General features: G+C 46.5%; 1 protein-coding gene across 11 annotated transcripts in view; it reads left to right on the top strand.

Moving 5' to 3' along the window:
- LOC144720985 (band 3 anion transport protein-like) overlaps positions 1-4,394 on the top strand; it is a 68,439-nt gene extending 64,045 nt beyond the window's left edge. For all 11 annotated transcript variants that reach the window (XM_078598225.1, XM_078598227.1, XM_078598228.1 and 8 more), the window contains one exon: positions 608-4,394. In XM_078598225.1, the coding sequence (XP_078454351.1) occupies positions 608-688 (81 nt within the window). In that variant the 3' untranslated portion in view covers positions 689-4,394. The remainder of the gene's footprint in view (positions 1-607) is intronic.
- Positions 4,395-15,229: the final 10,835 nt, after the last annotated feature.

Here is a 15,229-nt window from a genome sequence, read left to right on the forward strand (position 1 = left end):
GGGAGACCCAGGACCAGTTCAGACAATCTTAACTGGTGTTGGCTGTGAGCGGAATTCGACCTCGCATTGTTCGGTTAGTAGTGTAGCGCTCCAACCACCATGCTACCGCTGCCTGCAGTGCACACGTGGACACACGCTGATGTGAATGAGACGTGCATACAGGACCCTGCACAAAATAAATTGTGAATGCTTGGTGAGGATAAACTCACAAAATTAAGATGATTATTTAATGTCTTGTAAGTAATTTACAGCTCTTTGTCAATCCACTGCTGGATGAAGGCCTCCCCCACAGCAGCTCAAGTCATGGAAGGGGGGTGGTTATTTTACCATACTTCACCATTCTGGCGAGTGTGGGTTAGTTAATTGGGACCGATTTAGATTTAACTCCCCACTGATGAATTGAATGGAGGGCGGCGCCAGGCTTAATTGCGCAATACGGTAACCATGAGGTCACCACGGCTCTGGCGCACAGTACACGTTGCCACGTAAAGAGTTCAAATGGAGATGGGCTCACTGGCCGGTGCGTAAGCTCCTCTCCGTGACGTCCGTCCATGGTGTGCGGACAGGCGTAGTGGGTGATGCGTTTGTTGTTTTTGTTGGGGGGCAGCTGGACTCTGCCGACGCGGAGCCTCACGTGGACGAGGACGATTGGCAGGACGAGTACGCCGAGGTGCTCATGCCCGTGTGAGCAGCAGCAGCAGCGGCCGCCGCCACCGTCGCTTCCACCTCGACCGCTGCTGCCGCCGACTGCTCCACCCAACGCGACTGGACGAAAGCACGGGGGCTTCCTCACTGCCGTCTCTGGGACACCAGCAGAATCAGCTGCTCGTTCGGCTTTCCGAGTGTGGAGAGAAGACAGGGCGAGCTCCTCTTGAGGAGCACATGGACCAGAGAGGACGAGACGTGGAATGTTGCTGCTTGGGGGAGCGGACATAGAGAGCCGCTCTCGCCAGACCTATATATACACAAGTCTGTATCTCGCTTTAATGAAGAGCTTTAAAAGAAGAAAGGTTTCAAAAAATATATCAGGAGCCAATCATTTGGTGCGTTGGGCGCTGAGCTTGCACGCAGTTTCAAGTGCTGGGCGCGTTCAAGTGAGCGCGCGCCCATCGCCACAATGTGTGCACTCGGGCTCACGCGTTACTTTGTTGGTGCTCTTGACACTGCTGCTCGGCTTAATGCTCGCTTGTAGAATAGCAGTCGCGTGTCTCTTCAGAGACAAAGCTGTCATCGCAGGCATTTGCCCTCTGGTGGCGACCTTCGTTTGCCCGATGCTCTTAAGCTACATTTCAAAAAAACTTAACTGCGGTATTTGCACATTGCAGTTTCTTAAAACCAAAAAAAAAATCTAACCTCGACTATCATGTTTTGCCCTTTAAAAGAAAGTATGGCTTTTTAAGAAAAAGTTAAAACTATTTTATATCACTGGGGGAGTCAATCCCTGCTGTGGACCACGAACAGGGGCAGATTTGGGCCATTTCAGATTTGGAACATTTCGGTGCAAAGATCGCTGCGTGCGGCATGCGTGCATCCTGTGTGTGGCAAATGTGTGCACGTGCACGCACGTTTTAAGTGGATAGGTGGTGGGGTAGGGCTCCGCTGTGCTTTGGGAAAGTGCTGTGTGAGCTGCCTTGGGTGAATGTGGACAGCTGTTACCGTCTAAGGGTGCTTGACGTGTTTGTGCCCGAGTATGTGTGCGTGCGTGTCGATATGATCTGCCTGCGTTGGTTAACTTTTTCGCGATACGTTTTTAATGAGGATGGCGGTAGAGAGATCCCCTTCCTGCGGAACCACGCGTCACAGGGTCAATTGGTACTCGGGAGCAAAGCATTCTGGCGCGACTTCGCACACTTTGCACTGTGCAGTCTTCGTGACAGACCACGGTTGTGTAGCGAGTGTTTGAGTGTGACCACGAAGTGGTTTGCGTGTAATAGGTGTACAAAATCGCGGTGTGCTCACTTTCGCAGCTCCATGTAAGATGGTGTCTTGTTCAACGTCGAACCGCTCGGCACTCTGGATCATCTCCGGCCGTGCCTCATCCGCCGATCCTCCGAGCGGCCGTAAAAATCGCACAACCGAGCGAGCAAAGCGAGCCGATTGGATGGTTGTTGCCGGCTTGGCAAGACTTGCTTTAAAAAATACACTTGGGCATTGTCCCAACCCCCCTTGACACCACCCCCATCCCCACCGTCAGCAATAGCCGATGGCTTTCTAGGATTTAGAAGTGGAGTGAGGAATCCCTTCTGTGCATGCGTGTAATATTCGAGGAATCTGGGTATGAGCGGCGCTACAGCTGTGTCTGCAACTCTCATTTCACACCCACCGTGCTGCTGCTGCTGCTCTCTGGCTATTTTTTTTAGGGGGGGGGGGGGTCGTTGGTGCTGGGAAAAAAAAGTACTCTTATTTTGTTTATCCAAAAATATTATTGATGTCGGCAAACATTGGCAAAGCATTGCAGTACAATCATGTGTTTGGATGTTCGTAAGCTTCGTGATTTCTCAGAAGGAGGCCTGTTGATGTATGTGTATTATGCCCTGATGAGAATTTGACTTCAAAGCAAACATGTCTGTTTTTCGGGGTAAATTTTGTTTTCGATTGACACTGTAACCTAGAACTGAAAAGAAAACCTAGGGCCTGTTTTATATTATGCTGCTTTGTCAACTATTTTGTCACTGAGCTACCTTATTTCTTCTGTTTAGATTTTAAAATTTACGGTGACTGCTGCTTATAGCTTCAAAAAAGTCTAATGCAGGTTGCTTGTGACTTGGGACTTGACGGTGGGAATTTGCGTCTCGCGTAACGAGACTGTGCTGATATTTAAGTTGAGTTGAGCTTCATGGGGATGAGGCTCGCCAGCATTGTATGCACCTATGTTGAACTTCTTTCGCACCGTATGTAGCCAACCGTGCAAATTGGAGGTGTGGGGGAAGGACAAGAAAGCATTGTGGCTGCTGTAGGAAGGCTTGGACGATCGCTGTAATAAAATATCAGAGGCTGTAACAGGTGATCGTCTATTGACACATTAAGCGGGGTGCTCAAAGTATTCTATTTATTTTCACGTCCTATCAGTAGGTGCATTCCTTTTTTTGTAAAATAGGTTTTAAGTTAAACTATACCAGTGCCAACAAGATGTTTTTGTCAGTTAAACTGACTGCGTTCAGGGTTTAGATTGGATTGCGTGAATCCGCTGTCCTTTGTAAGCAAATGCGCGTTTAGCACGTGTAGTTGAAAGTTGTGGAAACATCGGTCGTCCAAGCCCGTGCCGTGCACCCGCGCAGTCGACAACTATGGATGGTGTTCCGTCTCCCATGTTGGACGAGAACAAAGGAGCACAACGGGTCCATTGCTGGCTGTGTCGGCCTGTGTCGGATCGCAATTGTTCCATGCAATCGTGTGAACCCATGGAGCCAAATCGGGGAGTGCCTGCTGGTACCACGACGGAATTATGGCAAGCACGTGCCTCAGTAGGCGTTGCAAATTAGAATCGGTGTCGGAGTGCGGACCGCGTGGACGAGGTCCCTCTTAAGACGGGGGTGGGGAACCTTTTCCTTGCCGAGGGAGGGCCGAATTTGACTTTGAAAACAACTTTGGCCGGCAACTACACATTAACACGCACTTAAGAGCTATCCAAAAATAACATGTAAAATAAATGCGCGTGTCTACCGAGTAGAAAAAGGGTCCGTTGCAGTGACAGACATGACTCGGCATTCTAAAATTAGAAACGAAGTGTTGCCAGCTCCAATATTTCCCTCTGGCACTTGATTAGTGCAGCTAAGGTGCTTGTGGCGCCTGATATATCTCTCATTTGCAGGCAATTCCGTGTAGCTGCAGACCGTATGCAATACACGTGGGCGGTATCTTTCCCGCGGGCTGTCGGTTCCTCACCCCGCTCTCAGTCAAAGACTGGCTTGTGACGTATAAACTTTGAAAACCACTTTGTTGAAATGGCAGCGTTAACCATTAGCTTGTTTTGTCCAATAGGTGTTGATTATTTGAATGCTGGTTTTAAGGAAACAAATTATGTTTTTGAATATTGATAGGAGAGGTGTAAACAAAACAGTGTACCTCTAAAAAAATCTATACCACTTAAGACCAAGGCAGTTACACTTAAAATTAAGAAATGATATTCAAGATGCACTAAATGAGGGTAAGATGAAAATGTATATATTTTTTGTAACCAAACATGGCAATTATGTTTGGATTGTAGGGGAGTAACGATTCGTCATCGCCACCTCCAATTCCCCGTAGATTCTATGAATTGCCGCGATTTGGAATCGTGAATGTGTTCCACAATCCTCTCTTTCACTTTGCGGTGTATGCCGTGGCCTCTAATGGATGCAGGGATCAAGTGGAACTGCAGTACGTAAGAATATAATAAAGCAGAGATTATCACACACACGACTCGGCGCATGTATTGTAAGCGTACATAATGATCTTAGCCAATCAATCGGTGCATCGTTACACCTCTAGTTAATATTAGCAGTGGCTGTGATTTTGGGTGCGTAATGAACGGGTTAGAGCGAAGCCTGGTGACAGGTCTTATTCTCGTGTTGATGTTCTGGTGTTTCAAGAGTCCCTGTACGCTGTGCTGTAATTCACCGGGCTCAACATTGCGTTGTCATGTCAAGTATGAATGCACATGTTAGCGCTGTTAAATTGTATATTCTTATACTGGTATGACCAAATAGGAAGAAAAAAAATGCACCCATTGCAATTCCGGTACGGCTGCTGCTGTGTCAATGCGCGTGGGGCCAATTGTGCAGTTGTGATACCAGCTCAAGTTCACGGATGGTGCTGGGTGTTCGGCCGCATCGTTTTCAGTGTACATTGATGAGCTCTACACTGGCACGAGCTCAACATCACGAGGCTCTCAAATAGAGTGGATTAATCCCGCCCAACTGTGGCGATTCAATGCATTGCCACGATTAAGTGGTGCAGTACGATTCAAGAATGTATTCCATTTTAACATTACGGTGAATGGTTAACACCTCCAGTGGCTGACCTCAGGGGTGACTTGACCCCTTTACACACGACATTGTAGGAATTAAAAAAACCCATCGATTTCTTACACACCCGATTTCGATGTACACATCGCGAGCCCCAAGAGTCGATAAAGATCGGTGAATCGATGCATCAATCCACCCCTGCTCTGAAGCGGTTCAAATCATCTTGGCTTGCATGCACAGCGTGGGACCAGTGGTCACAGTACAAAGCTGTGTGGTGTGCACTAACTACAACTCATGGATGTACGTGACACACGTGGACTCGCGTCTTTCATAAGTTATTAATCAAAGATTGCTGGCTTCTCTGCAGTAATAATGCTCCGGATAAAAAAAAGACCCATACAATTGATGAGGCGTTTGGACAATGTTTCTGGGATTTTAATTAGCCAGGCGTGCTGGTGTGTACACCTGTGATACAGCGCTTTGGAGTTGGTGGCCAAGATCCGACAGTAACACATTCCTGTGGAGGAAGCTGGTAGGAACGTTGGGTTCGGTCAATGGCCAGGGTCAACGGCGGCGTGGTGTATTCCGAAAATATGCCCGACTGGGAGGGCGGGCACAAGCCGGCGTGAGTAGGTTAAACTTTGAGTTTTATAAGGGCACCACGGGGTGACCAGCCCCTCCCCACCCCACCCGGCCCCACCCTCCCCACCCAGCCCCTCCCCACCCTGCCCCTCCCCACCCAGCCCCTCCCTCCCCACCCAGCCCCTCCCTGCACGACGGACACAATAATCCCATGTGGGCTGGTGTAACCAGGAGGTTCCTACCAGTAAAACGATTCAATGACTCCATCTGTGCAGACGTTTGAGTATGAGTCCCTCGCATTTCACGGGTTTCTCTGGGTACTGCAGATTCCATTCCACATGCAAAACACTCGGTAATGGAATCGGCAAGGCTTGCCAATGCAGGAACCCTCCACAAAAAAGCATTGCGATTTGGGTGCTATTTCCCTGTATACATTACTTAGTATTCGTGTGCGCGTTTTCTTGGATAAGTGCTCAATTCGATTGAAGAAAATTTTGGAAATTCTGTATGGAATGAAAACGATACCTCTTTTCAAGATTGTACGCCACTTGAGACCTGGAAAAATATTTGTAAGCGTCACATATTAAAATGTATTTAAGTAGTGAGGACATTTCTATGTCTCTGTAAGTAATTTCTCCTAATCCTCATTGAAATCCGATACAATGTTCGGTTGCTGATTTTAAACGCCCTAACTCGTAACAATTGTGGTCAGTAGGACTGGAATTGCGTTAAGTTTGGTTCGTTGGAAGTGTTTCAACACCGGAATGTGCTGCTGCAGTTGAACACAAGGTGGCGATATCGGTGCAAGTTACCAGGGTGGCGCGCTGAAATATTCTCGAATCGACACGTTAAAACAATAATAATGCAGTGCAGATCTTTGTCAGTCCAGTGCAGCGTGAAGACCTCTTCACGCCGTATTGTCACGAGGTTTGGTTTAGCCACAAATCATCACGATGGTCAACGCGGGTCGGTAAAGATGGGACCCAGGAGCGGTTCAGATGTTAGCCGTGGCCTGGAATGGAACTCGGGAAGCAGATGTTCATGGCCACCCGTTTTCTCTTCACGCAAAGTCACCATCAGCCATAATCCACTGCTGGATGAAGGCCTCTCCATGCTGCTGCGATCTCGCGAACCTATAGTGTAATCATACACCTAGCAGCTGCCCGTGAGCTGATGATAATCGCTCCATCTCCTCTGTTGACGAATTCACGATCACGTTCCATTCCGTGGCTGTCACGAACACAGTTTAAAAACAAACGTAGGCTGTCTCCCTGAAAACAAAAAAAAACTAATCATTGAAATTATTTATGTAAGACGTAGTTACGTGCAGAATGAAATCTACAACATTTGCTTCCAGACTGGTCATGCCGCCTTTAACTTGCAAAAAAACACAACGGACGCCGGTTTGGCAACCTCGCTTTTCGAGCCAGAGGTCTGGCAGAGGCACTTCTCGTCCCACGATCTCATCATGAGGCCATGTGGACAAACCGTAGAAGAATAGAACGAACTATTGGCCGGTGAAAGTGGATGGCGGGGGCTGGGTGTGAGAACGGGAGACGCTCTTCACAAAGAGCTGTAGATTATTGTAATGGCCTGTCCACAAGTAACTGCACACGCAAGATTCCATCTTAGGAAATTGCTTGGATAGGTTCTTATAGCAACGGGCCCTGGGTACACAGTCTGCAGTGGGGGGTGCCGGCTGGCTGCATTATACGGTGTGTACCTTTAGGGGCCACGGCGGTGAACGTTTAAAAAATGTTTTTTTTTGGCGCTGTGTCCGTGCTTGGGCTTGCAAGGACAAACCTCTACACAGTTCCGTGCCTCTTACGTATATAAGCGTGCACTATAATCCACACTATGTAAAGTATTTGAACATTTTGCGTCGAAAGCTGAGTGCCCCCAACTCTCCACTGAAAAATAAACTGCCACTGGTGTTCAGCAGGGTCCAAAGCAAGAATTCGCCGATAAGCAAATCACCCCGGAATGCGCCCGATGCTCATAACATCTCGGAAGCGAAGCGGATTTCGACCTGGATAGTGCTTCAATGGGTAACCACCGTGCAATGAATATGTTGTTAGAGGCTCTGGGACTCCGTGGTGGGCAGCAGAGGACACTGCCGAAAAATACATTCTACAGGGTGGTGCAGATGTCTTGTGACCCCCCCCACCCCCCCCCCAATTTAATTCGCTCAAACTTAATATTTTTGTATACCGATGGGTGTGAAAACAGAAGTGAATAAGCAAAGGAAAATAATGTTAGGAGTCGATTAATTGGGGGGTCACAAGACATCAGGAGCACCTTGTACAGTGATTATTATACTCCGATATCTCTGCTCCCCGCCTTCACTCATCCGCAGTGACTCGGCGGGACTGTGGTAACGTAAAACTCACCCATAATGCAGTTTTTTGGGGGGTTAGATAGCCTAATTATAAATGTGTCGTTAAATCCGCCACCACCACATGACGCAGCCAATTGGTAAGGGTTGTCACGTAAACAGAACATGACAATTCGTCGCTAGTACAGCAACACCGGTTGTGTGTTGGAGAGCAAATCCACAACATGTTTCAATCCGAGTACGACGTTTCGCCAGTAATTACAACCGGAATCATCAGGCGGCAGCCGGATTTGACATTACTAATTGGCTGTGTCGGGTGGTGGCGAGTTTAATGACATATATCTACGCAATCTAACCCAACAAAAAAACTGTCGAAAGCCTACGTGTTGAACTAAACTAAGTAAAACTCAAATTTTTTTGCGCCATTCACACAACGCCTTGCAGTAACCCCCACGAGCCGCGTTGCCGTGGGGTGCAAAGGCCCCTCATTTAAGCTGCCGATCTACACATAACAGAGACGTACACGCACAATACATCCCACGGCGTTGTGCCTGTTTGTGTAGGAATACAAATGGGCATGCTCCCCTTCCCGTGCATCCGTCATAGAACAGTCCAGGCTTATCTTTGGCTCGGCCGGCTTGTCTGGACAGCAGCAACTACAACAACAGCTACAACAAGAAGACAGAAGCTTGTGTTGCCTCCGAAACGTCGTGATTTTTATTTTACTTTTATTAATTTTAATTTCATTTTTTACCTACGTGACTTTACCGAAAAAACCTAAGAGTATGAATCCTTGCAGTCACGAAAACTTCAAATCTAAAACTACAACAAGAGTTCCTCTCCACGACTAACAATCCCAGCCTCGTGACTTTACAGCCAATTCTGGCTTGGCATCCCCCCCCTCGCCGCCGCCTTCCCTTCAATCATTCCTCGCCTTGCTACAAGCTCCGTGTACCAAGGCATTTTCCCTCTTGGTTTCACACGCGTGTGCAGTTTAGCACGTGAAAAACAACAAATTGTGGTTGCTTTGTGTGAGCCCCCCCCACCCTCCATTTTTTTTGCAAGGGTCATTGTAAAACGCTCTGTAAACACTTAATATGAATGGTCCCAAACCACAATAAACAAGTGGATATGCAGCCTATAGTTTGTCACGCTCGTGATGGGTTTCCTGCCTTTGCGAAAATGCCGAGTGGCATTTTCAAAGGCTGTGCTAAAGTCATCATTATGAGCCATGGTCAATCCACTGCTGCATTATAAAGTCATCTCCCTGTGATTTAGTAATCCACCCAGAGCCTTCACACACAGCAGCATTCATAGCTCCGCGGTGTTTCCACGCCTCCTCAATGCGTACTGCTCTATAGATGCCACCACCTAGGCAATCTTTCTTAGCCTTTACAACCATCGCTTATAGAAACGTGCCCTGATATTCTCTCATCCAGGTGTTCCTCATACGAAACTAGCCAGAGTAATGAAACACGACCTGTGTTTTGGAGTGTTTCAACGGAGAATTACTACGTGAATTACATTTGTCCACTGGAATGAATCGTTTTTTCTGCACTATAAGCTGGGTGATCTTTTCCCCAAACTATATTGTTTATCTTTATCTTATATTGTTTATTTTTAACAGGCACTTACGTCGTGTGCTGTGATTTACGTGCCTTACTCCCCCCCCCCCCCCCGATATGCTCCCGAACATAACTCTGGATTTGGATGGAATCTGCGCCGCGTGTAGCTTATTTCAACTTAAAACTCGTTCACCTTGTCCTAAATTAATGTAACGACGTAAAAGTAGGTACATCTTTAGCCCGTTCGAGAGCAGTCTGCGTTCTTTTGGAGGGACGTCCACATTTACCCTGTCCTTTCGATTTCCCAAGCAATGTTTTTTTTTGCGTGTGAATTAAACAACAACTCTTCCGATGAAGAATGTGAATTGTAAATCCCAGTGTTCAATGTCTGAGAGATACTGCAACTGTAACGCCTCTGTTGTGACAGCTCGTATCTTCGTTTTCAGATAGTGAGGTCACCACTTTCTTTACACAAATGAGGTCATGCTTGTTATTGTTGTTGTTCTAAGTGTGCTGGCGTTGTGACGGGCACATTTTGAGTAGCACAGCGGACACTGAAACCCACAGTGTTGTCCGATGTTCAGTGCGGCCATTGAACGAACCAGAGCGGTTTCTCTCAAGTTGAAATTCAATCCTCGCATCACAATTCCATTGCGCTGCCGTCAACTAAACCTGTACATTTACTGCATATGCCCACATTGATGAATGCAAAATATTATAATTACCGGCGTAGCAGATTCCCGTAACCACCACCACAGTGACCCTTGGGATTTCAAAAAATTGCAGCGATTCGAGATCGTGACTTGATTTGCGAATCAATTATTGTATATATGGTCGATGTAGCGTCCTCTAGTGGCTGGATGAAGCTGACGGGAGTGGAAAAAAAACATTGATTCTTATGCGCGAGATGCGATGCTTATACCGTATTGTGACTGCAGGAATTATTCTTTGGTTCTTTCGGTTAAGTCACGTCTAAAGATAAAATAATAGCATATTATTTAATTTATTATTTTATCTTTAGACGTGACTTAACCGAAAGAACCAACGAATAATATTTGCATAGTTTGGTCCTTTATATATCGAACGTGATCGGAAAGCACAAAAAGTAAAACACAGCAAGACCCCACTGAAGTCAATAGTTTCGCAATGTCAAGTCGAAATTAACAACCCTTGATTTATAAAAACGTTGTTGTGTATTCAGGATGGCCACACCGCTGCTTTTGCATTGTGGTAAGCAGAAGAAGAAAACAACCCCATTCACCCTCTTGATTAATTTTGTTTTTAAGTAGAAGCACGGCTCTCTCCTCCTCCCCACATGGAGTGGCTGGCGTGCCTTTGCAAAACGTTACGATGGCTGCAGATTTATTGCGTGTGACGCCTCGCAGCTTTTATTTCCAGTTCAAGAGTTGTACTTGTCATGTTGAACTGCCTCCAAGCCAAACAAGCACCGGCCACAGGATCTGAGAACGGCAGCAGCTATAGGTCTGAAAAGGCTTCCAGACCGGCCTGTTTACTTAGCTCATATTAAGCACTTTGGGTTATTTGAAGAACGTGACCGTTTTAGCGAAACGCTTTTCCGCTGCGGCGCGCACTGTTTTGACACAAATGGACCACGTTTTTGAAAATAGTTTCACGAATACTGCTTGCCCACGTCTGTCGAGCATGCAGCCAAGATAATAGATACTTGCAGGGCTGGATTTGGCGATGATAAATGGGACATTTAATCAAGACCCATAACTCCAAAGGAGCTCATGATTTTTTTTATATGTATACAAAATATGTTTTGACTTAAAGCTTTCGTGACTGCAGGAATTCATATTCTTTGAGTCTTTCGGTAAAGTCATGTAGATAGGTTCAAAGAAAATAACAAAAAACTACGACGTTTCGATCGCAACACAAGCAGTCGTCTTCAGGAAAATGGGGCTTATCTTCCCAAGGCAAACTGTTTATAAGGGTATGAGATGGGCGTATCCCAAATGTCAGCAGCTAATGTTGGGTTTTCACCAAAGGGCTGCCAGGTGAAAATGAGCATGTTAATGAGAGATTATCATGTTAATGGCAAATCGTAAAGCACGCAAACCGAGGGGTCGGCTCGTAAAGTGTCTGTTTGTGTGAATCCTGTGAACGCACAAGTTTGAAATGGGCGTAAAGCACAACTAACTTCGGAAGGTGGTAGGATGGGAACATCAAAACCAGTTATGACTCAAACTGGTTGATAACGTTCTTTAAATGATTGCTCAGTTTGTACCCATCTTCTCGGTTGAAATTGTGTCTGTGTCTATATATCTGGATGGCTTCATGAACGAATCTTTGTTGGTAGCCAGTGGGCTTGCAAAGTACCTTCGTCTTAGAAAAATCAATTTCGTGTGAGCCAACCGCATTACAACAATGATCAGGCACAGCCGAGGTATTGGTCCTACCATATTTCAGATCTGCCTTATGTTCATGAACACGGTCCGAGACATGTCGCTTAGTTTCCCCGATGTAACTACTGCCGCAGACACAGCTTAGTGTGTAGACGCCGGGGTATTGCATGTCTGGGATCACATCCTTCACAGATGGGATCAGATCACGAATTTTATGTACTGTGTTTAACCGAACCTGGATGTTGTATTTGCTCATGATTTTGGAAATATTTTTAGTGACCCTTGCTATGTATGACAAGGTGATGGTTTTTATTGGGTCCTCAGATGGTTCTTTCCCAACGGTTGGGGTGATAGCTTTACGGATTGTGTAGTCTGAATATTCATTAATCTTGAGAGCTTGGTGTACGTGTTCCAGTTCACTGGCTAGGTGGTGATGGTCGGCAATACAGCGAGCTCTATGGTGTAGAGTTTTGATGAGGGAATTCTTCTGGGATGGATGGTGGTGGGAGTCAGGTTTTAGATATGCATCCATATGGGTGGCTTTCCTGTTGAGCCATCTGGTCTCTTTTTGATTAGAACATCCAAGAATGCTAGCTTGCTGTCCTTATCCACCTCCATGGTGAATTTGATGGCTGGGTGTATGGAATTGATGTGGTTGAGGAATTGGTTCAGAGCTGGTCGGCCATGTGGCCAGATGACGAACGTGTCATCTATGTACCCCTTCCACAAGGACGGACGTAGAGTGGATGCCTGCATGGCATCTGTCTCAAAATTTTCCATTAAAATATTAGCTACAATTGGGGTACCTTCAACTTGTTTGTAGAAAGTTCCATTCCAGGTGAAGTAAGTGTTGGTGAGACAGTGTCTCACCAGGGTTGGTACATCAGCATTCAGTCTCTTGTTGGATCAAAGGGACTACATCGAAACTAACGAGCAAATCACATAGAGATAATGAGATGTCCTTAATTAACGATACCAAATGAGCCGAGATAAGTACAGCTGAGGTGGTCTTACCAGTGCATGGTTGTAAGGTCTCAGACATAAATCTGGCCAGTTTGTAGGTGGGTGAGTCAATGGTGGTGACGATAGGACGAAGGGGTGTCCCTTCTTTATGGATCTTTGGTAAGCCATACAATCTGGGTGGTCTAGCAGCAGAGGGTTTTAAGGAAAACCGCTTGGTTGGTTCGATTAAAGATGTCGAATCGGTGATGATGTTGTTGCTTATTGTTGGTTATATCTATTTAGTCATGTGATTAATATTGTCGGTTTAAGTTTAATTTGATATAAGCAATACTACTCATCGTAATTGCTGTTATATTGTATGGGTGTCTGTAGGTCGACTTAGCCTTAAAACGTACTTGGGAAGACAATGGTGGGCTGGCGCAGCACGGGCCGCACCACACCCAGAGTGCACCGTTGTGGCCTTCATAGGTGCTCTTTACCAGCACTTACCCCAACAACCTGTGTCGGCTACATGGGGGACTTTTATATTTGTATGCGGGCAAGGGGAGCTGGGGCGGAGAGGTGGGAGGGTTGTCTTCTCTGCTCTGGTGGAAAAAGACACCTAAATCTTCCCCTTGGATACGTGTTGGGTTTTCTTGTCGGTGTGGAATGTTACTTTTCACCAAATGCGAAGCTCGCTATAACTGTGCCCCCAGCACCTTTTGCACACGAAGGTGTTAAGAGGACTTCACTCCCGTAGACTCAGTCACCAAAGTCCCGCGAGAGCGTTGAGTTTATACGCACTCGCGTCTTGCGTTGCACACGCGTGCGTACACCCGGGTTTTTGCTGTAACTTCGCCGTTACGGCATGTACATGTGTGCTAATTAACAAGGGAGTGATCTCGATTTGTGTTTTTTCTTCCTTCTTCAAGGATCACTAAGAGCTGGAAACCCCCATGTTCCCCAATAGATTCGCCACTGTGTGTGGTATGTGTACGCAATGGCACAGTGGCGGCAGGCTCCTAATGCACATTAGCCTTTCAGAGGTCACCCGAGATTCCTTTAGAAAAAAAAATGGGAAGTCAAAATTGTAACAAAAATACTGCAGGAATTTAACCAAACAAAAAAAACACACCGAGGCATTTTTTCATCATCATTAGCCAGGATCTATCCACTGATGTGTGATTTTCTCAAACGTCGTTGCCGTCACTCAGGTCTCGCGATTCTACGACACATTATGCTTCCGAACTGCTGTCATTTGGGCGTGTTGGTCGTCTTCTCAAGCCTGTGTTTTGCCTCCTTCGCCTGCCCCTCTGTCATCAAGTCTCGACGACCGGCCGTCACACCTTGCTACCCCCTGGGCACTTATCGGACATGGATTGCAAATATGGCCACTGTCCAAAAAAATGGGAACATAAGGTGAAGGGTATGCAAAGAAGCGCGCATGCAGAGATGCATGTCGGGAATCACACTGAAATAAAGAACGCATGGATCAGAGTACAAATACAAATGACAAACATGTTGACTGTTGAGAAAGGATTCTTGAGCTACTCAAATTGCCATCGCAGCAGTTGATAAGATTGCTGCAGGGTCGCTTTTAGACGTGTCGTTGCATTTTTTATGAGATTGTGCGGGAGCGAAACAAATATATAGTGTGAGTTGTTTATGTGCGTTTATACTGCAGACAATTGTAAATGCTAGGATCAGTGTCTAGACGCTAAGTGTAATGAACCAATACCAGTGACACAACATTAATTTCTTTAGCATGCACAACAACGACACCAAATCTGAACATTGTAGCTGCAGCATCTTGTAGGTCGACTACCAATAAAGAAATGGAGTCGGCCCAACAGGCCAATTTCTGATTGTTACGTAGGTGCTGATTGAAAGAGCTGAGATGAAACTCTCCAAAAGGTTTTTTTTCCCCCCACAACAAAATTCGATACACATTTGCGTTATATATACTCGCTCTAAATTGCATGCACATTAGGCAGTAAATTAAAGCAAGTGGTTTGTGCTCTCATAAGTGGCATTCCAGCTGTATTTTATTGCAAGTGCGCCTGTTTATCATATTACGCTTCGGCAGTGGCAGGGTATGCAGTGGGTTGGGAGGCGAGGGGGAGTGCCGAATGTGCGTGGAGGGGGGGGGTGGATTGAGCAACAGTTGAGCAGTTGAGAGGAAGTATGGAAACAGCCGAGGAATGAGCAAATTTCCCTCCCTCCTTCTTTCCCTCTCTTCCCATCAACAGAATCCCCCCCCCCACACCACCCCTCCTTCCTGGAATCTCAGGTCTTGACGCAGGCCCTCTAAGAGAAACACCAGATGTTTGAGCTCGCTCCTACCGAAATAAGCCTTCGCCGCCTGCACTCGCTCATTGAGCCCAAGATAAATGTCACCTCCACGGTGCATCAGCAGGGCGAGCCACCGTGCGTTGACAAGTCTGACTTCTTTATAGTGCGAGCGCGCTTCCCTTCTTTTTAGGGATTTTTTTG

The sequence above is a fragment of the Lampetra planeri genome, chromosome 10 (genome assembly GCF_965212315.1).
Source record: "Lampetra planeri chromosome 10, kcLamPlan1.2.h2, whole genome shotgun sequence".
Taxonomy (NCBI): Eukaryota; Metazoa; Chordata; class Hyperoartia; order Petromyzontiformes; family Petromyzontidae; genus Lampetra; species Lampetra planeri.